Source organism: Triturus cristatus, chromosome 1_2, assembly GCF_964204655.1.
Source record: "Triturus cristatus chromosome 1_2, aTriCri1.1, whole genome shotgun sequence".
Classification (NCBI taxonomy): Eukaryota; Metazoa; Chordata; class Amphibia; order Caudata; family Salamandridae; genus Triturus; species Triturus cristatus.
Genome location: NC_140580.1, coordinates 563,048,210 through 563,071,823, shown reverse-complemented (window position 1 = coordinate 563,071,823; position 23,614 = coordinate 563,048,210). Strand labels below are relative to the sequence as shown.

The 23,614-nt window shown below is 44.9% G+C and overlaps 1 protein-coding gene across 2 annotated transcripts in view; it reads left to right on the top strand.

Moving 5' to 3' along the window:
* LOC146867631 (solute carrier family 2, facilitated glucose transporter member 9-like) overlaps window positions 1–23,614 on the top strand; it is a 348,731-nt gene that overhangs the window by 230,371 nt on the left and 94,746 nt on the right. For both annotated transcript variants that reach the window (XM_085606472.1, XM_085606473.1), the window contains exon 6: window positions 9,110–9,242. In XM_085606472.1, coding sequence (XP_085462598.1) covers window positions 9,110–9,242 — 133 coding nt within the window. The remainder of the gene's footprint in view (window positions 1–9,109; window positions 9,243–23,614) is intronic.

The following is a 23,614-nucleotide window of genomic DNA, read 5'->3' as shown; positions in this document are numbered from 1 at the left end:
AAGACCTCGGGTCTCCTCAATCTCCGCTACCGTTCAGGGAGCCGGAAAACCACTTTAACTTACAAGACCTAGATCTTTATGATTTTTTAAAACTTAAGGTTGCTCTTTCTAAATTCCAACCTCCAAATAAGGACCCTTCACTTATCAAGACCATTTTATCCTTTAACAAATCCGGTCACCAGGCCTCTAAGTTTTACCACCTTATACAACTGAAGTCCTCCACCACACCCTCAAAACACCAAGCTAAGTGGGACCCCACTGAAAAGATTACGCCGCAAACCTGGCATCAGATATGGAGATCAGTGGTCTCATATAAAATCTCACCCACACTCGCAGAGACGATTTTCTGGTTTTTGCACAGGACATTCTGGACCCCTGCACGCCTCCACAAACTCTCCCTTGCAATGACCCCATGCGTGATATCCCTCATCTCCTCTTCTATTGTAGCGCAGTCTCCCCTTTTTGGGACTCCGTGTTTAGCTTTATCCATTCCACCTGTGGAGTCCCTCTAGAGCGGACTTTCCTAACACTACTCGAGGGTTTTTTAGACCCAAACATAAGATCTTATGAAGACAGTCTACTAATTGATATCCTACTCACTGCTGCATACAAAACTATCTTAGCTAATTGGAAGAACACATCCGCCACCTCCTTCCAATCCTGGCTAAACTGGGTCTCCTTCCCGATAGGAGCAGATAACATCTCACTACAAAACTCCCCATGGATTGTACGCAACTCACCTATCTGGAACTCCTTTGACAATTACTTTGCCACCTCTAAACCACCATGAAAGCCCACCAGGAGATCCACCTCTACATTCCGGTACATAACCCCTTCTCGAAACATGTACAAACATGATAGTAACTAGACCTGAAAAAGTCATACTCCTAAACCCGGTGATGACTTCTTAGAGGGATCGGAGCACATAACCTGAACTCCACTTGAAACTAATTGCTCTGCGTGCCTCCTAGATGTTACCCACAGACAGCGGGGTCGATTCTATACCTACTAGCACACCTCCCTTCTCTCTTCATCTACCTCTATCATTTATTATTTGTCAGACCATTCCACTCAAGGGCCTGTCGAGACGACATATGTTGCTCCTCTTATGCTCACCCACTGTTAGCAACCATCCAGGTCTGTATGCTACAGAAATGTTTATCTCAGATTGGTCCCTTGTGTTATTAGACTCTTTTTTACTTTTTGTTTGCTCTTTATTGTTTATGAAAAATGCTCAAAAAAATACTCCTGAAATAAAAAAAAGCGTACATTATAGTCCCCCCCCCCCCCCCCCCCAACAAGGAGGAACTCTAGCTCTTGCTCTATTAGGGTAATTATGTTTCTGTTTTTAACTTTACATAATGTTTTCAAGGCATGTGCACATGTGAAATATCAGTTATAAAATCTTTGGCTGTTGCAGACATTCTAGTAGTAACAATATAAAAAATCTGATGAACACCCTTACTTTTTAATACACTGATATCTGCTGATGTTGTCCTGAAGCAGTAGTCGGGGAAAATTGGGCAGTCCTCATTTTAAAAAGTCCATAAAGATGTATTCTTCTAAAAATAATAACCTGATATTCTATTTGAAGTGCAGGACTTTATCCGGGCATGCCCTGACTCCAAAATGAGGTCTTCTGCCTTATCACTTATGCTGAAATACTTTCCCATTTTTGAAAAATGAACTCCAAAGCTTTTGGGGTCTCATTTATGAAGAACAAATCCAGCTCTATAGGCCTCTTCTAAAAAATCCTCTGACTTACCCCGATCTCATTTTTTGTGATTTCCAAAGTGTTTGTGTTTATATTATGTGTTCATGGTTCATTGTGGTGCCCATGCTGGAGACTGTCCTGTGGCATCATCTTCCTCTAGCAAGAGTGTCTGGAGAGTGTGGACAGCGTAACCTGTGACATACTCACACTTACGTGGTCCGTCCTTGCATGTCGGTCACCATTTTAGGATCAGGCTCATAGACGACGCATTGACGTTGCAGGATACAGTCGGCAGCACCATTTTGGATATGACTTCAGTTCAGGCTAGTAACAAGCATGTATTGCATTTATGAGCATTATTTCTGCCTAGTTTCAATTTGCGCAGGATTTCAAGTGTGTGTGCATGGTACTCATGCCAATACACATGGCAATTAGCTTTTAACAAGTGTTCCCATGAAACTCCTTTATAAAGACAGTCTTCTATACTCACAGAAATTTTCCGTGTGGAGTGAAGTCAAGACAATAAGATTCAGACTATAGAACAGTACATATCTGTTGTAAAATTGAGTTCTGTGGTCTGATCCAAGCTGTCAAAGCACTCCGTTCAGCCGAACTGAGTTGTGTATTCTTTTATTTGCAAAAAAATAGACAAAGTATCTACACATATATACAGCGGCGCATATTATTTCAGTAGTAGGTGTTTTGACAAATGAGAGATAAAGAGCCCCAGGTGAAGTAACAATAACCAAACCTCTACAAGAAGTGACAGTGAAGTAACTTATAAAAATATAGCAAATTCAAAAGGTTATTGGTTTATTAAAGGACGTCTAAATGCTTATTCTGCGAATAGAGTGACGATTATATGTATTATATGTTTGTCCTGTGTTCGTTTGTTTTTCTTTACAGATTTTTCCCTTTTGACGACTTGAAGAAAGGTTTTCCTAACCGTGAGTAGCGGGTTAGGTCTTAATCACGGACCAAGGGCAGGGCACACCTTAGCGAGTGTGCACCATCCGGGTCACGTTCTTTGGTCCTGACAAAAACCTAGCAATAGCAACTGATGGTTGAAACATGTAGACCTCAAAAAAAAAAATTCACTTCAGTATAAGATACCTTGGGTCAATCTAACCTTCCCTGGTATCTTCACTATTTTTAACCATTGTCCAAATTACCCTGGAATAAAATACTTTCCATTGGGTTCAATCTGGCCAATTTTTAATCTAAATTCACTATTCACCTTCATTCAAAAAACCAGCTCCACTGTAGTCAGGTGTTGTAGCACACCCGGTTGGCACTCAGCTGTCCGGGTGGGACCTCGATGATGAAGCATGTCACCAACTAGGTTGGTGAGTGAGGGGTCCTCTTAAGAAAGATTATTTCTTCACTTGCTCCACGTTCCAATACCCTATAGACAGTTTTCTGTCGATTGGGAGTACTCCCTGGCTTTGTTTGATACTGTACTGACTAGGGGACTGGGAGTAACCCCCCCCCCCCAATGGTTATCCATTGTGAGAATCCCTTTCTCTCCATTTTTGTTTTGTATTAAATGCTTATTCAGACAATAGAGAAGGAGCGACCAGAATGTTTTTTGGTGCCTTTGCCTAAAGACTGTCCTTTCCTTGGTGTAGACTACGTTTTAACCCTGTTTGGAATTTGAGGGTCTTCTCAGGGCTGTAATGACCTGGGGGCCAAGGATAGAGGGCAAACAGACTGACCGATACGCTAACATCACGCTGTATTTAAAATTTTCGCCACTGCTGCAATTACTTTGAAGGGTATTTTTAAAAAGTGTATACTTGCTGTTTTGCTGACATTAAATTGTTTCTGCCTGTTCCCCACTGGCCGCATTGCCTGCACTTAAAATTTGTGACATCACCATTCACCATTTGGGTGTTTGCATCCCATTACGACCGCCATCTTGGGAGTAGGGCTGAGATGCCCCCGAGACGTTTTCCGGGGCTGCGCTCTAGTTCGAGCGAGCACTGCCTGGCAAATGGTATTTAGGGGCCAGTTGGTCGGCGCGCGGTCAAAAGACTGACCGATACGCTAACATCACGCTGTATTTTAAATTTTCGCCACTGCTGCAATTACTTTGAAGGGTATTTTTAAAAAGTGTATACTTGCTGTTTTGCTGACATTAAATTGTTTCTGCCTGTTCCCCACTGGCCGCATTGCCTGCACTTAAAATTTGTGACATCACCATTCACCATTTGGGTGTTTGCATCCCATTACGACCGCCATCTTGGGAGTAGGGCTGAGACGCCCCCAAGACGTTTTCCGGGGCTGCACTCTAGTTCGAGCGAGCACCGCCTACCACACGCTATTTAGAGGCCATTATGGTCGCGCGCAGCGTCGCGCCAGAGGAAAGCCCGTCTGTGCCCATCCGGGCCAGGACGGGCCAAAGGGCCATCCCCCCTGGTCGGCCATGGGTCTACTCACCCGCTACCCTTAGATCTCTTCGACAAGGGATAACTATGCTGGATGGGATAACATATGCCAGCCTTCGGTCGGAAGACCTGTTGCAGGTAGAGGACAGACCCATTTCCACCAGTACACAAGGTCTGATAATTGCCACACTCAACACACGATCCTTACATAAACACCATCTAGAGGTATTTACCCTGCTGGGCGAGGGCGAGATAGACATCCTCGCGCTCTCAGAAACCTGGCTAGGGACTTCATCAACACCGGACATTTTAGCTGCGTTACCTCCCAACTTCGATGCTCTGTGGTATAACCGCCCTAAGGACAGCAGAGGGGGAGGGGTAGCTTTTATGTTCAAGAAGAATCTTAAGGTAACACAGATCATTGCGGAAAGCTGTGCTGGTGCAGATGTATTAGGGATAAAAATATCACTGAAATCCTCATGTATTCTGGTACTGTTAGTATATCGTCCACCGCAGAGCTCACCGGAATTAAATGATTCCTTTTTTGAACTACTGACAGATCTGGCATCTAGATATAAGTCCCTGGTAGTGGTTGGGGATTTTAACTATCACTGGGACAAGACTCCTAGGGGGCCCATTGCGTCCGAGTTTGGAACTAACCTTGCCACCCTCCATCTAAACCAACTAGTAAAGGGCCCCACCCATGAGAAGGGCCATACTCTTGACCTTGTTTGGTCCTCCCTGCCACTGATGAAAATCCTGGAAGTCAGCCCTTACGTCTGGTCAGATCATTATCTGATCAAATGTTGGGTTCCGGGAGATCTCTTATTAGCGGCCCCTCCACAAACAAGGAGGAAGTTCCGCCCTTGGAAAAAGATTGAGGCTGATTCTTTAGTCTCAACTCTACTCTCCTCCCCCCCCTCCTAAGATGAAGCAGGGAAATCTGGATGTATATACTACGACCATGATGACCTGGATTCGCTCTGCTTTAGATAAGCTCGTCCCAGAACGATTAGAGCTTACTCGGAAAAAAGGGAAAGGTGCTCCCTGGTTTGATGCATCCCTTAGAAAAATGAAGCAAGATCTCCGGAAGGCAGAGCGCAGGTGGAGACTGGATTATGGGATTGCAGCGTCATCAACGTATAAATCTCTTTTAGCCAGCTATAAACTTGCTATCTTGGCTAGGAAATCCGCCTTTTATGAGTGTCGAATCAGGGAGGCCACGAATAAACAAAGGGAAACCTTTGTTATTCTAAGGGAATTTACACAGCTGAATGATAAAAGTTGCGGGCTGGGTCAGCCTGATTGTGACACCTTTCAAGGATTCTTCCTCCAGAAGGTACAGGATATCCTGAGGGATATCACTACGTTGTCAGATGGTTTGCCATCGCAACCTGGCTTAGACAACTTGCAGCCTGCCGGGGGTTTGTATAGCTTCCCTGATATTGATGGTAAGCACCTGATAGAACTGGTTAGTCACATCAAATCGGGATCCTCTATAGATCCCTGCCCCCCGAAAATCTTCAAACTGGCTCTGCCAGGTATTCAACCCCAGTTACTGCATCTATTGAATGCCTCTCTGGAGGCGGGTTACCTCCCAGCATCTCTGAAGGAAGCCAGAGTCTCCCCACTCCTGAAGAAAGCGGGTACTGACCTTAAGGCATTGAAAAATTACAGGCCTATTTCACAACTGCCTTTTCTAAGTAAGATCTTGGAAAAACATGTCCTGAACGCCTTAGCCAGCTATCTGGAAGAACACCATCTACTGCATGCCAGGCAGGCAGGCTTCCGGCCACAGCACAGTACAGAACTGGTCATGGCTACGGTCACCGATGAGTTAAGAATCAGAGCAGACAATAAACAACCATGTGCCCTGATTCTGCTCGACCTGTCGGCAGCCTTAGATACGGTCAGCCATACCATCTTGCTGGACCGCATCGGGAAGCTGGGGATCGCTGGCCAGGCGTTCAAGTGGCTAGAGTCCTTCTTATCAGGCCGCACTCAGAGGGTTCAGATGGGGGACCAGTTATCCGGGATTAAGGATGTGACATGGGGGGTGCCTCAAGGGTCCGCACTTTCTCCCTTATTGTTTAACATCTATCTGCAACCCCTGATGGAAGAACTCACGCGTAGGAACTGTGAGATCTTTAACTACTCGGATGACATGCAGTTACTGGTGCAGCTGGAAGAAACATCAGAAGCCCATGAATCAGTTAGGAATCTTCTTAGATTCACGGTTAACTGGATGACCAACAACTTTCTCAAGGTAAATGCCGAGAAAACGGAGGTGTTGGTACTCACCAACAAGGCCAACCCCTGGGATGATTTGTACTGGCCCCCAGAACTCGGCTAAACTCCTATCCCCTCCACAGTAGTGAAGAGTTTAGGCCTGAAGATCGATGCGGATCTTACTATGGCCCCTGAAGTGTCGGCTGTGGTGGGTTCTTGCACGGCCGTGATGCGGCAGTTACGTAAGCTTACCACCATTCTTTCAGCCTCGACGCTGCAAACCATCGTCTCAGCGACTGTTATCTCAAGGCTTGATTATGGTAATGCTTTGTACCTGGGCTTATCACAGAATCTGATGAAGAAACTGCAGGTCGTGCAGAATGATGCAGCCAGACTGATCTTCTCTCTTCCTAGAAGCTCGCACGCATCTATACTCCTTCGTAAACTGCATTGGCTGCCTGTGAAGCTTAGGGTTCATTTTAAATGCCTCTGCATGGCCCACAAGGCGTTCTTTGGTAATGCCCCAGAGTATGTCAAACAGCGCCTGAGGAAGTATGTTCCCGGTAGACCCTTACGCTCTGGGTCCACCTCCAATCTGGCTCAACCCAGATTTAATTTAAAAACTAAAGGAGGCTGTGCTTTCTCAGTACTCATTCCCCAACTCTGGAATGACCTTCCGCTCAGTCTGAAGGAAGACTCGCACTTACTCTCCTTCAGGAAAAAACTGAAGACATATTTGTTTGGAAAAGTAACACCTTCAGCCTAATTGGAGCAGGCAGTTGGCTCTGAGGCATTTTTAGGTTTGGGGTCTTCTGTTTAGCGCTTAGAGACCGGTGGTGATAGGCGCTATATAAGAACCTTATAACATTAACATTAACAAACATGTTCCTTGGGATCTTCCGGAGAAATACTGTTTCTCCATGGTGAGCAGTGTCAGGAATAATCCCGTGTTATTTAGGAAGATCCATGGAGCCGTTCTTCCTTCTAGCAGGCCTGTATGTCGTGATGGAAGGGGCAATCTATACCCCGAACTTCATGTAAGTTCCGTAGATAATAGTCTTCCTACCGGTTAGGTCTGAAAGTCTTGATTGGTGCGCTCTTGGGTTACTCCCGGTCTATATGTGTATCTCTTATTGCACCCGTAAGTAGCACATCCGTCCGGCCAGGTGGTATTGTGGCGTACTTCCAATCGGATAAACTCTGAATGTACACACTGCAAAGCAAAACTTTACCATGGATTGATTCCCTTCTTTACTTTGGCACCGACGTGCACATCAAATAAGCATTTTTTCAGTGTTTACTAGAGTACAAATTCACTGTCAGGTGTTAATTATTTTAAGAGCATTCGATGTTTTGTCGGTGTGATGTTTGAACAATGCATTTTTGTATAATCCCTTCCTGCATATTTGAATGCATGTGTTTGAAGAAAGTAATCTTGAGGGTATTCTGCTAGGTTTCCCTGCATTTCTTGTTCAAACATGCAGTTTGAACCTTCTGAGAAATTTTAACAGAACAAAGGGGATCCTCTCATACCATGGTCAAGAAGAAAGGATGAGTTCCTTACGTATATGAAAGCTATTGATGGGGACAGGATTGGAGCAGACAGGAAGAACATTTTGCCCCACTGCTTGGGATTGGCAGGTCAATTGACATTTAGAACTTTGCTGCAGGTTCCTTAACAAGGTGAGGGAGATCATAATGCATTGGAGGAGGCTTTTCTTTGAATTTAATTTGAGTTTAAACTTTACTCTATTATGGCTTTGAATATATTTAAGTTTTACATCAGAGCCCAATGTAAAGGGGAGGAGTTCGATTTCCTTACAGTCTTGAGAGGGCTCTCACTACACTTTAACTTTGGGGCTATCACTGATGAAATAAGAGACCAGATAATCGTGAATGGTAAAAATAAGAAGGAGCAAGAACAGATGTGGGTGATGGGAGAGCCAAAGTTACAGGATGCCATTACCACTGCTAATGCAATTGAACAGTCGTAGCAATGGATAAAGTCTGTGCAGGATAGTGCTGTAGGTGACGGAAGTGTGTGTTGTTGGGGATAGTGCTGATGGTCAAGCTGTAAGAAAGTGTAACAAAACACTTACTTGCTATAGATGTAGTAGTTTCAGTCATCTGGCCTCGCCACCGTACTGTCCGGCCATTGGTAAGCAATGCAGCAAATGTGGATGGACGGGACATTTGTTCACATGTGTGCAAGGATCAAGCGAGATAATTGGGACAGGAGGCCTTCTGGTAGATATGTAGATTTTGTGTAGAGTGTGGGGTTCAAAACACATAATAAAAACCAAATGGTCGGTTCATGTCCACAAGATGGGTTACTGATGACCAGCTCAAAGGTAGCCATTTTAGAGAACTCTCAAGGATCAAGTCCACGGAGACTGGAACATTGGCTTTCATGGCGCTCACTGAGCTGTGTGGCAGGTGCAATCGTTTCTGAGCTCTGGTGACAGTATTTCTGCCTTCCTTTTTAAAATGTACATTGAATTCTTAACTATTGGATAGTTCAATACTTAAGTAATTTATGCTGAGTTTTTTTATGTAGTATGCCTTGCATTTCCATTATTCCCAATCAAATTTAATATGCATTTTGGTATTGTTTTAGATGTCTAATTTTCCCTGTTTTATTGTCCCCTTTCTTCCTCCATATTAAATGTTGGACAGCCTTCTATATTCCTCGGCATTAAAGATTGTCAAAGATAGATTCTAATCGAATACTGTGTTGTGTCTGAAATGTAATTCTTCCTTTTGTGTGTTTGAATTTCAGGATGCAGATTGGCCCCTTTTCCTTTCTCTTGTCGTTGTACCCACTTTTATACAACTCTTGCTACTGCCTTGGTTCCCAGAAAGTCCTCGATATCTCCTGATTGAAAAGAATAATGTCCATGCTGCAGTTGCTGGTGAGTGAGAAATTTCCTTCCCTATATTTTTCCCTTTGTTTGGGAAGGGACTGGCGTGTTTGTTGTATTAGATACAAGTCTTGCTTGAGGCAACCAAACTGATTTGTTAGATCCCGAACCCTACTGTTGGGCACAAGCCATCTGGTACGGTTAGTCTGAAGGTAATACCGGGCAATATGCCTGAACATCAGTTGATGGGTAAGGCGTGAAGCCCAATGGATGCTTGCATTATTGCAATTGGCATGTACTTCCAAGAATGCCATATTTTAAGTCTTTGTCTTGCTCAAAGGGTGAGGAGATCTAGAAGATGCACACAACCAACTGCTTGCTGTATTATACAACACAAGTACTGCAGTTAATCCATTGGAAAGAATTAGTATATGGTGTTCTTTGCAAGGGAAGTCCTGTGTTGTTGTGATCATCTAATAGGAAGTATTTATGAACGTATAATTCTGAACATGGCAAAACATTTTTGTATTCCAGGTGCTTCTGTCAGATTTTGGATGATCTCCAGTATCCCATAAACAGCCTTGTGACATCCTCTAACATTAGCTTAGGTTTGGGCTCACTGATAGCTATAAGATTGATTGTGAACCATCCGTGATAATGTGAGTCGTGTAACATTCAGGGGCGTTGATTACCATTTTATTCCAGCTGATTGGTGATAAAGCGAAATTTTGTTTAGGAAGGCAAAGACTCTATGGTCCCAACCCTTGTGCTAGGAGTACAATTAGAAACATCTGTATTATGCTTGATGAGACCCTCTGTCTGTGTCACCTGTTTTGCTACCATGCGCCTGCTCAGAAAAGTGTTCCAGTGGCTCCCTTTAAGTTCCATGAAACTTATTCAAGCCTTTATCACGAGATGTAATGACTTTGGTAATGCCCTGATGGTTGCGGCTAATGAAGCCCTTCATTTCAAACTATAGGTGGTGCAGAATACAGCTGCACATCTGGTCTGTAATCTTCCTCCTGGCACTCCATCTGCTCCAACTCCAAGAACCCTGCTCTGACTTCTGGTCCGGAAGCAATCCTAGCTTAAACTTTTTTGTCTTGCGCAGAAGTCATTGGCTGGCCAGGGTCTAACTTATTTAGAAAGGAATCTCATCCCCTATTGCCCCACTAGACATCTTCGAACCAAGGCTAAAGCCTTTCTCAGTGCCCGCAGCTCGAGATTGGGTGGCCTGTCCTTTTCTTACCTTGCCTTTTTTACTGGAATAAACTACCTTTCCATATTAGCTGTTGTACGGACTTTGTTAGATTTTTTTTTTTTTATTTGAAGACCTGCCTATTCTAGTTGGTTTGTCTTGCTCTGTATCAGGAAATCAATGAGATACACCTTCGGGTGTGATTAGTCTGCAGTATATTAAGTATTATAAACAAAACAGAGCAATGAGATGAGGCAAGTGTGGAAAAAATGCAGTGATCCGGGAGTGGATGATAACAACCTATCCAGAGTTTAAAAACCCTGTCAATTTTGTATACAAAAGCAGTTATATATACAATATACACAGATTCAATGTAATCTGTTTCAAAAAGATAAGTTGGCGCTTTGAATCCCTATACCAGACTTCTGACAGTCGAAGGGATTATGCTTTTAGCTTGAGACTTGTGTATAATAGCACAGCTCTTATTTTGTATGATCACATCACCCTCATCATGATAAAACTCAACCGGCTCCCCTAGCTGGCCCACACTATCTTCAAAAACACCTGCATCATTTACCGACCCCGGCTGATCTTGCAGAGAAGCTCACATCTCTGATGGTTCTGGGCACACCCACAGCCAGGACACCATCAGACTAAGAAGTATAAAAAACAAGGCATCAGGCCTTTTCCATAGATTTACCTAGGATCTTGAACAATATCCCTGCTTCCAACAGACTGCCTCAACCCTGCTCCAAATTAGAAAGGGTTTAAGAACTACCCCTTTAAAGAACACATCAGGATGTATTAACTGTCCATAACCCAGCTACTTCTCCTAAAGATTGTTTCCTTTATGGTTGTCTTTGAACTTGTACAGTGCTCTGCTTGTGCTATAGAAATATCTTATACATACATAGCTAGTAAATATCCATGATTGTGGGCTCATTACTTTTTTCGAATGGTGACTGCACACAGAATTTTCATCCCTTAATCTTGAAGATGATGACCCAATAAAAGTCTAACATAGGGGTCAGAAATTAAGAAATGTAATTCTGTGGCAATATTTCTCTTGTACTTTGGACATGCCTTGATGGAGCACACTTGCTCATATACAGTCGCGGCTCGCAGTACTCGCGGGGGTGGGGGGCCGAGGGAGAAAATTTTAAAAAATGAAAAACTTACCTGACCGCCTCTCTCTGCTCCTGGTCCGCGTTGGCAATGGCGCCTCTTGGAACAGGGCTGGAGGGAGTGACAACCCCTCAGCCAATCCTGGCGCTGCTGCAGCGCCAGGATTGGCTTAGGGCACGGTTGCTCTTTGCCCGCCGCCTGCCCATTAGGAGACCGAGGCGCTCCTAATGGGCATGCGCAAGCCAGTGGAAACGCAAGTGTGCATGACTGGGCACGGGTGAAAAATTCACTCACCTTCCCCACTCATGCGCACTTGCTGCTGCCTGTCCCTGGCTGGTCTGACAATGCATGTCAGTCAACATGACGCCGGACCGCCCACCCCCTTCAAACTCTGAAAGGGGTGGGCAGTCCGACGTCATGCTGACTGACATGATTGTCAGTTCTCCCTCGGCGATCTGAACTTAAGTAAACTAAGTTCAGAGATGCCGAGGGAGCTGTCGGGCGGGGGGGCAACCCCCCAACGCCCCCAATGGATGCACCGCCACTGCTCATATACTTGCTTGAAGTTCGTATTTGTACTGGTCACCAGTCCCGTCCCATAATTTGTGCCATTTTCCTCTGATATTCCACTTTGTTTTTTAATTCTGACCTGCCCTTAATGGTATTTCCCATTTGTTGATACCCTGGTGCAGCTTGTTATTACCCTTGGGGTACACTAGTATGGGGAGACCACAAAAGGATTTTGAGGTTAGTCTTTGTGGGTACTCCCATTTGACACGCATGTAAACAGGATAAGATTGGTGAGAGTGAATATAGTGTTTTTCTGATGGGGAGATGCCCCACAGGAAAGATGCCTACTTGCCCTATGTCAAAATTCAGAGACCCTCCAGCATCTGCAAACATTTTTGTCCCCAGAGGTGATTTCAAACACAGAAACGATTGTGAATTTGACTAACTTTGAGTGAACGGGACGAGAGAGAGAGAGAGAGAGACAGAGACAGAGACAGAGACAGAGACAGAGACACACGGATGGGAAAGTGAGTGGGTTTAAAAGTGATATTGAGCACTGCATTTATTCTAATTGGTGGGGGCAGCTGCCAGGAACTGGGGACATAAGATGGATTCGACCTCTAGCAATTAGAACTTGGCAAGAGAACTGATTCAAAGGTGGAGCTTTCAGTACCAGAGTTGGTGACAAACTAGTTCTCTCTTCAGTTTTGGAAGGATTTTCCAAATCATAGTTGCGTTCACAAACTCCAAATCTAATAACTTGCAATCACAAAAATTATTTGTGGAACTGATCTCCTGGGGCCCCCAATACACCTCTCGGTGTTGTACTTCCTCTTGCAAGAGTGCCAGCTTAGTGTTCGCCAGGGGAAGGCAAGCTGGGGGATAGTGAGACTGGCATATAACCGTGTGAATGCAGGAGGTGCCTAGATCTTCACGTGCCACACTCCTGTCCTACTTCAATCTGCAAAATGTGAACACAGCCTAGTGTAAGCATGAGTGTACATGTGCGCAACAGAGGTTGCAAGCTTTCAGATGAATTTCTATGAGCACAGTTTCTTTAACAAAGCAGATGCATGCAAATGGTGGTTCTAATTTGAAAATCCATGTAAGTGCAGGTTACAAAAACTAGTTCAGTTTTGTACTTGCGCCTTTTAATAATGTCAGAAAACATATGTACATATTTTCGTTAATTGCATTTACCCAACCGGTTCTCGTTAGTTGGCTATTTTGGCTATGTTAGGAATTGAAGGCAATAGTAAAAGAAAATGAACTCCCACCTTCATGATGTAAAGCCTTTGCTTCTTGTACTTGTATTTAAACATGTGAATGGAACACCGAGTATATTAGCATTTGTCCAAGTGCTTTCTGTGGTGCCACATACGTCATTCCCATTGATAATTCTGCCTCTGTATTCTGGCAGGGAACGAGCAAGCTGAATACCAGCAATAGTATAAGAAGCAATTGATAGACGCGAAGTACATTTTAGACATGTTAAGTGGCTTGTCGTTCTACATTTTGTGATTAATGCCTACATTAACATCATTTCAGTGGTTAAGGTTCTATAGGTGAAAGCTAATCGAGCCACCTGGTGGTCCCAGTGTGTTTTTAGGTCTCGGCTGGCGTGGGCTGCGCACATGCGCAGTCTCGCTAGCAAGATTTAATGTTTTGGGGTATTTTCTGTAAAGGGCTTCAAGCCCCGCCCCTCTTTCCCTTTGGCTGGCGTCACCGTTTATGCTAAACGGTGGCCAGCCATTGGGAAAGAGCTTGTTGTGACGTTTACTTTTGGCTTTTTCGGCCGTCTCACTTGGACGTCCTCGCCTGCTTTATTACTGAAGTAAAAGGTTTCTTATCTTTATGGGGCCATGTGTTTAAACATATGGCCCCATAAAGACAAGAGATACTCTTTTACTTTCGGGACCGCGCCGCGCACACCGAACACAAATCGGCAGTTTTATTCGCCAGAGTAGACGCTTACAACACCGACTAGAACTTTGCTTTAGCAGGTTCTAATTCCATTTCTCATACAGCGCTCGATTCGCTGATTTTTGGAATTTCGGCGCTAGACATAAGAGTGAGGATGTAAATCGACCTGAGAAGGGCAAACGACTAAGTTGACGCCGCAGGTCTTGGAGGGTAAGTTCATCTGTTGGGAATATTATTTAACTTCCCGGCGGAAAATGCAGAAAAAGTCCAAATAAAGTCTCCTGTTGCTGAACATTTGAATGGAATGTTTATTGTCACCGGCTGGAGTGACGGTGCGTGAAGGCAAAACCAATATAAAATAACAGACTTCTGCACCGAGCTGCTCTGGGTGCGAGACAGCGAGAATAGAAAGTAAAGCTTGTGTATAGCGTATCTCATTAAACTGACGGCACTGCATCCACAGTGTACCGCTTGTGCAGCCAGGGTCACAGGCCGCCTACACTCCTTCTTTGTGCGTGAATCGCTGACCCGCGTCATCGCTGCCCCTCGGACCCACGACACTGTGCAGCAACCAGTAATGCACTATCCGTCAGCGTGGGCGACGTGACCCGACCGTCACCCCGGGGGTACCAGAGCCGGCGACCAGCACTCTCTGCAGTCCAGGCGCGGACGAGAACCAGTGGCATTTTAATAGCCCCAGACTGGTAAATGTCCAACCCTGATACTAAATCGACATATTTTGCTGTTTGCTCCCTCTTTTTGTTAAGAATGTTTGTTCTGGAATGTGCACACGTTTACACCATCGACATTATGAAAAAAAATGCATTGGCATGCACATGGAACATGATTATACATTTCCAATTTTATTTTAATTTTCTCGACAATTTCCAAGCAGCCATGCTGCACTGCCTGCGATCCTCTGTCACTCACTCTCTAACAGGGAACGATTGCCCGCCCTCTGTTGCATGAACCTGATTCATTCTGTGCTGTTGTGCCTGATACCACTGACCTCCCCCCCCACACACAAACCACCGCAGCCCCTGTGCTGCTATCCCGCTCTAAGCCTCCTAGCACAGCCCGTCCTTTGAGAAGTTAACCCCGCACCGACCTTCCCTTTTTAGTCACTGGCCCTTCTCGTGAACATGACCGTGGACCATGTCCTGACACCTCCCGCCTCTTAGACACCTATTTTCAGGCGCTGGACAGAGGCGTCTGTGGTGCCAAATCGGGGCTTGGAGATGGCAACAGGGGTGAGTGGTGGGAGTGCCCCTGAGCAGCACAGATAGCAGCCCCCCTGCCTTGGGATTACCCTTGCCGCCAGAGCAACCTGAGAGACCCAAACAGCGGGAGTACAGCCCCACTGGAGGCAGCGGAACTCTGGACTGCCTCATGTCGGTGGTCCCTTGGGCTCTTTGGGGGAGCAGCGGACAGTTTCACATTACCTTGGCAGAGGCGCGACCAGAGCAGTGATTCCGGCAATCAAGGAGATTAGACTCCTCTGCAAGATTGCAATGTGGTGCGCGGAGCTGCACACGGTGACAGCCCGATGAGTTCAGCATAGGAAGGGGTCCACTGTAGTGCCTGGTGCGGGGCGGAATCTCGGGACCCAGGTCAGGGTTCGTGGTAGGCGGGGATTTGGGGATAGCATTTCAGCCGGGGTGCCTGGCTACCCCGCCTCCTCCTCTCTACACTTGGAAAACCTGGGGCACACTGAGGGGCATATGGGTATCCATACATGGGTGACCCAAGGCGTGTATTACCTCATGACTGAAGAGGTGGCGGCTGAGCCTTGGTAGATTCCGCTGGCTACATCTGTGGGGGCAAGATCTTTCACTGGCCCTGATTTGTGGACTCTGAGGGCTATTGCTGCTAGAAGGGGAGACTGGGCCACTGGCACTGTACCGTCCCCTTGCGATGGCTCAGGGTGCTCAGAGAAGCCCCCATCTAGAGGGCTGGACTCAGGGACTTGGATGGCGCTGGCACAAGGAGGCGGGGAGCTGGCACAGAGGTACAGGGAGTCTCCGGCACAGATTCAAAGCGCACTCCACATGGCAGACGGCTGGCATAGGTACACGGAGTGCTCAGCATGGGCACACCGAAGGCCGCTCGGTTACAGAGGAGGCTCAGACACAGGCGCACAAGATAGTTCGGCATTGCATTAAGGAAGACCGTGACGTAGCAGATAATAAGACACCGGTATGGAGGTGGACAACAGCACAGGTACAGAGGAGAGGCAAGGAACGGCATGGTACAGGAAAGGACCAGGCACACTTACAGACAACAAAGACCTGCACCGATGAGCCAGTTACGGGTACAGCGGAAGCTACAGTACAGAGGAGATACAGGAACAGGGGAAGCTCAGGCACGGGGGAGTTCTGCCGAGGGTATACTATAGAACTAAACACAGGCACGGCGGAGGCCTCTGCATACGTATTTGGAAGCATAACCGCGGGCACAAGGGAGGCCTTGGAACAAGTACAGGAAATGAGGTGTGAAGAGGAGGCAGATCACATTAAGCACCCTCAGCTCTCTCTCCCATCAATCCTTGCTCATTCTGTGACACCATGGGTCAGATATACAGGAGCTGTAATTAGCAAATCCCAAAATACCTCTCATTCCGGGCACTTCCTGTTCCGGGAGACGGTAGCCAGGACGGGCAGAGTGAGACAGCTGCACGCCCCGCATCACCACAACCACCTGCCCCAGTGCTGCAAAAACCATGAGAATTTTGACGTAAAAAGGAATAGTTTGGTCTTCAGATACTGGTGCCCCTATGCATTAAATCACTTTCAATCTACCTCAGACACTATTGGGCAGCTGATCCAGGCTTGTTTTTTTCTAGAGCATATCCAGAGCTTCACAAAAGCCCCTGCAGCCCCTATGGCGCGGCCCCAACCCTTTAGGGGCGCACAAACCCTCCAAGCAGCCCCATTCCACCAGAGTCCAATGAATTGCTGTGAATATAGGAGCCTCAGGGGCCTCTTGGTGCACAGGGGGGGGGCTGCATCATTTTATGCAGGGCCACTGAAATTATGCAGCAGGGTTGAGCAAATTAGGCGGCAAGAAAAGGCAAATTATGCGGCATAGAGCGGCACATTTTGTAATATTATTTCTTCATTATTTCATCGTTTTTAAACTTGGTAATACTGTAAGGGCATTGGTTGCATCTCATTAGTATCCGGTTAACACCTAAATATAGCAATAAGCAACAGAAAAGTGACCAGTCCAGCTTTGCAAAGGGTTTTCCACTGCATGGCAACACATACCGCTGCATTTTTAGTAAATTTTGAACGAGTTAACCTAGAATTCAAAAAAACATTTAAATCTGAAGATTATGCTGCAGATGGTGGATTATGTGGCAAATCTATAACTATGCGAAAATTGCCACACAGTCGCATAATTTCAGTGGCCCTGGTTTTATGTTATGAAACAGTGCATGTGTTGTCAGATGTGAGTACTTCAACCAGCCCACTTTTTCAGATATCAAGTTGCTAAGTCTCCGGAGCCAAGTTTACAGCTATTCATGTTATTTGCGTGTGTCATGCGTTACTGCGCTGAGAGAGACTGTAGGAGTTGAGCCACATGATTTTTGAGCCACTTCAAAATTCACTGTTGTTCAACTCTCCGCTCCCACAATCACTCTTAAACCAATAACATATTGTTTTTATTGATATCTATTGACGTTTTTGGTTATATCAGCTGAGGCAATATCAAAAGCGCATTTCATTGACATGAAATTACTGGTTAATAAGTACCAATAATATAAATAACTAAACAACTCATAGCCTAATGGGGCGCCTACACCTCATTTGCTCCCTAACTTGCCCCAACGATTCTTAAAGGGCTCTACTACTCACTCTCTACTACTCCCTCTCTACTACTCCCTCTCTACTACTCACTCTCTACTACTCACTCTCTAAAACTCTCTACTACCCACTCTCTCCTTCTCTCTCTACTACTCACTCTCTACTTCTCTCTCTACTACTCACTCCTACTCATCACTCTACTACTCTACTTATGGTACCAAGCAGGAATCTTTCCGTCACTCCCTGAAGATAATACGCAATATTAAATGAAGGGGTGCTGGTTCTAAAGTAGGCATTTTGTAGGGTTGAAATGCTGCCCGGTTCTCGGCTAAGCGAGCGTGTGATTTTTATTTTATTTTTTTCTCTGGGGGACCGAGGCCAGTGACTCCTTATGCAGAATTGCTGGACACAAACTTGCCTTAATGTTCTGTGGTCAGTGTATACATACACAGGGTGAATAACACAAGATGGAAAAAATTAGCTCACGTTTGGGTCTGTCTGTCCCTGTGGGGACGTGTGAATGCCCTTCTCAGCTATTAACCTGCTCCCAAAATGTCTTGCTTTGAACTGGTCGCCTGGATCGTTTTTGTCATGGTTGAAAAGTGAGTTTGCGGGTATTATGATGTTTATGGTACCAAGCAGGAATCTTTCTGTCACTCCCTGAAGATAATACGCAATATTAAATGGAGGGGTGCTGGTTCTAAAGTAGGCATTTTGTAGGGTTGAAATGCTGTCAGTGGCATGTTGGAGTAAGCATGCATATCCAGTGATCTCTCCTTGCTACTACTCACTCTCTACTACTGTCTCTCTACTACTCTCTACTACTCACTCTCTACTACTCCCTACAACTCACTCTACTACTCTCTACTACTCTCACTACTCTCTCTCTACTACTCTCTCTCTCTCTACTACTCTCTCTCTCTACTACTCTCTCTCTCTACTACTCACTCTACTACTGTCTCTCTACTACTCTCTACTACTCACTCTCTACTACTCCCTACGACTCTCTCTACTACTCTCTACTACTCTCTCTCTCTACTACTCTCTCTCTACTACTCTCTCTCTCTACTACTCACTCTCTACTACTCTCTCTCTACTCACTCTCTACTACTCACTCTCTACTACTCTCTCTACTACTCACTCTCTACGACTCACTCTACTACTCACTCTCTACTACTCTCTCTCTACTACTCTCTCTACTACTCACTCTACTACTCACTCTCTACTACTCACTCTCTACTACTCTCTACTACTCTCTACTACTCTCTACTACTCTCTACTACTCTTTACTACTCTACTACTCTCTCTCTACTACTCTCTCTCTCTCTACTACTCTCTCTCTCTACTACTCTCTCTCTCTACTATTCTCACTCTCTACTACTGTCTCTCTACTACTCTCTACTACTCACTCTCTACTACTCACTCTCTACTACTCCCTACGACTCTCTCTACTACTCTCTACTACTCTCTCACTACTCTCTCTACTACTCTCTCTCTCTACTACTCTCTCTACTACTCTCTCTCTCTACTACTCACTCTCTACTACTCTATACTACTCACTCTCTACTACTCACTCTCTACTACTCACTCTCTACTACTCACTCTACTACTCACTCTTCTACTCACTCTACTACTCTACTACTCACTCTCTACTACTCACTCTCTACTACTCTCTACTACTCACTCTCTACTACTCCCTACGACTCTCTCTACCACTCCCTACGACTCTCTCTACTACTCCCTACGACTCTCTCTACTACTCTCTCTCTACTACTCTCTCTACTACTCACTCTACTACTCACTCTACTACTCACTCTACTACTCACTCTCTACTACTCACTCTCTACTACTCACTCTCTACTACTCACTCTCTACTACTCACTCTCTACTACTCACTCTCTACTACTCTCTACTACTCACTCTCTACTACTCCCTACGACTCTCTCTACCACTCCCTACGACTCTCTCTACTACTCCCTACGACTCTCTCTACTACTCTCTCTCTACTACTCTCTCTCTACTACTCACTCTCTACTACTCTCTACTACTCTACTTATGGTACCAAGCAGGAATCTTTCCGTCACTCCCTGAAGATAATACGCAATATTAAATGAAGGGGTGCTGGTTCTAAAGTAGGCATTTTGTAGGGTTGAAATGCTGCCCGGTTCTCGGCTAAGCGAGCGTGTGATTTTTATTTTATTTTTTTCTCTGGGGGACCGAGGCCAGTGACTCCTTATGCAGAATTGCTGGACACAAACTTGCCTTAATGTTCTGTGGTCAGTGTATACATACACAGGGTGAATAACACAAGATGGAAAAAATTAGCTCACGTGGGGACGTGTGAATGCCCTTCTCAGCTATTAACCTGCTCCCAAAATGTCTTGCTTTGAACTGGTCGCCTGGATCGTTTCTGTCATGGTTGAAAAGTGAGTTTGCGGGTATTATGATGTTTATGGTACCAAGCAGGAATCTTTCCGTCACTCCCTGAAGATAATACGCAATATTAAATGGAGGGGTGCTGGTTCTAAAGTAGGCATTTTGTAGGGTTGAAATGCTGTCAGTGGCATGTTGGAGTAAGCATGCATATCCAGTGATCTCTCCTTGCTACTACTCACTCTCTACTACTCACTCTCTACTACTGTCTCTCTACTACTCTCTACTACTCACTCTCTACTACTCCCTACGACTCACTCTACTACTCTCTACTACTCTCACTACTCTCTCTCTACTACTCTCTCTCTACTACTCTCTCTACTACTCTCTCTCTCTACTACTCTCTCTCTACTACTCTCTCTCTACTACTCACTCTACTACTCACTCTCTACTACTCACTCTACTACTCACTCTCTACTACTCACTCTCTACTACTCACTCTCTACTACTCACTCTCTACTACTCTCTACTACTCACTCTCTACTACTCCCTACGACTCTCTCTACCACTCCCTACGACTCTCTACTACTCCCTACGACTCTCTCTACTACTCTCTCTCTACTACTCTCTCTCTACTACTCTCTCTCTACTACTCTCTCTCTACTACTCTCTCTCTACTACTCACTCTCTACTACTCTCTACTACTCTACTTATGGTACCAAGCAGGAATCTTTCCGTCACTCCCTGAAGATAATACGCAATATTAAATGAAGGGGTGCTGGTTCTAAAGTAGGCATTTTGTAGGGTTGAAATGCTGCCCGGTTCTCGGCTAAGCGAGCGTGTGATTTTTATTTTATTTTTTTCTCTGGGGGACCGAGGCCAGTGACTCCTTATGCAGAATTGCTGGACACAAACTTGCCTTAATGTTCTGTGGTCAGTGTATACATACACAGGGTGAATAACACAAGATGGAAAAAATTAGCTCACGTGGGGACGTGTGAATGCCCTTCTCAGCTATTAACCTGCTCCCAAAATGTCTTGCTTTGAACTGGTCGCCTGGATCGTTTTTGTCATGGTTGAAAAGTGAGTTTGCGGGTATTATGATGTTTATGGTACCAAGCAGGAATCTTTCCGTCACTCCCTGAAGATAATACGCAATATTAAATGGAGGGGTGCTGGTTCTAAAGTAGGCATTTTGTAGGGTTGAAATGCTGTCAGTGGCATGTTGGAGTAAGCATGCATATCCAGTGATCTCTCCTTGCTACTACTCACTCTCTACTACTCACTCTCTACTACTGTCTCTCTACTACTCTCTACTACTCACTCTACTACTCCCTACGACTCACTCTACTACTCTCTACTACTCTCTACTACTCTCACTACTCTCTCTCTACTACTCTCTCTCTCTACTACTCTCTCTCTACTACTCTCTCTCTCTACTACTCTCTCTCTACTACTCACTCTCTACTCACTCTCTACTACTCACTCTCTACTACTCACTCTACTACTCACTCTCTACTACTCACTCTCTACTACTCACTCTCTACGACTCACTCTACTACTCACTCTCTACTACTCACACTCTACTACTAACTCTACTACTCTCTACTACTCACTCTCTACAACTCCCTACGACTCTCTCTACTACTCCCTACGACTCTCTCTACTACTCTCTACTACTCTCACTACTCTCTCTACTACTCTCTCTCTCTACTACTCTCTCTCTCTACTACTCTCTCTCTCTACTACTCTCTCTCTCTCTACTACTCACTCTCTACTACTGTCTCTCTACTACTCTCTACTACTCACTCTCTACTACTCCCTACGACTCTCTCTACTACTCTCTACTACTCTCTCACTACTCGCTCTCTACTACTCTCTCTCTCTCTACTACTCTCTCTCTCTACTACTCATTCTCTACTACTCACTCTCTACTACTCTCTCTCTACTCACTCTCTACTACTCACTCTACTACTCACTCTACTACTCACTCTACTACTCACTCTACTACTCACTCTCTACTACTCACTCTCTACTCACTCTCTACTACTCTCTACTACTCACTCTCTACTACTCCCTACGACTCTCTCTACTACTCCCTACGACTCTCTACTACTCTCTCTCTACTACTCTCTCTCTACTACTCTCTCTCTACTACTCTCTCTCTACTACTCTCTCTCTACTACTCTCTCTCTACTACTCTCTCTCTACTACTCACTCTCTACTACTCTACTTATGGTACCAAGCAGGAATCTTTCCGTCACTCCCTGAAGATAATACGCAATATTAAATGAAGGGGTGCTGGTTCTAAAGTAGGCATTTTGTAGGGTTGAAATGCTGCCGGGTTCTCGGCTAAGCGAGCGTGTGTTTTTTTTTTTTTTTTTTTTTTTTTCTCTTGGGGACCGAGGCCAGTGACTCCTTATGCAGAATTGCTGGACGCAAACTTGCCTTAATGTTCTGTGGTCAGACTATACATACACAGGGTGAATAACACAAGATGGAAAAAATAAGCTCACGTTTGGGTCTCTCTGTCCCTGTGAGGACGTGTGAATGCCCTTCTCAGCGTTTAACCTGCTCCCAAAATGTCTTGCTTTGAACTGGTCGCCTGGATCGTTTTTGTCATGGTTGAAAAGTTAGTTTGCGGGTATTATGATGTTTATGGTACCAAGCAGGAATCTTTCCGTCACTCCCTGAAGATAATGCGCAATATTAAATGGAGTGGTGCTGGTTCTAAAGTAGGCATATTGTAGGGTTGAAATGCTGTCAGTGGCATGTTTAAGTAAGCATGCATATCCAGTGATCTCTCCTTGCTGCTTCCTGGTTGCACACGGTAAAATGTATTGAGTGCAGGTGTATTTTATAAGCTTTGTGAAAATTTAAAATAAAGTAGAATATAGGAAATGCACACCACGAGGCGTCATTTAAAAAGTTCACATTCACATATATTTTAGTTGCTATCGTCACTGCATAGTAAATCACTTCAAAAGCTGCTTACGCCAATTATACCAGTGGTTTGTGGGCATTCATATTTCTGCATGCACACTGCAGGGTGGGAGTCGTGGGTGAATACAAGTTGATTGGCCAAGGAGGCAATTTGATCTTTATATATGTATGCACACTATGCTATTATATACCTAGAAACATATATATGCACATATATACACATACAATACACCTGCATATCTAAATAACAAAACCTCTAAATGCATGCATAAATATGCATATCATGTACATTGAAAAATGAGAACACAATAATAAAAACACTTCTAAAAAGAAACACCATTTGCTAAAAAAAAATGCTCTAACTTTGACAAAGACGAGACCTGTTGCATTTTTAATGCCTATTTTATAACTGAAACTGACTTGGCCTCCAATTTAGGCCGAGATTCATGTGCTTAGCCTCCTGGCAAAGCCACAAGAAACACTCTTGAGGCTGAGGGACAGAAGGGAAGACTTAATAAAAGTGGTAGATCTTCTTGGGTCAGTCA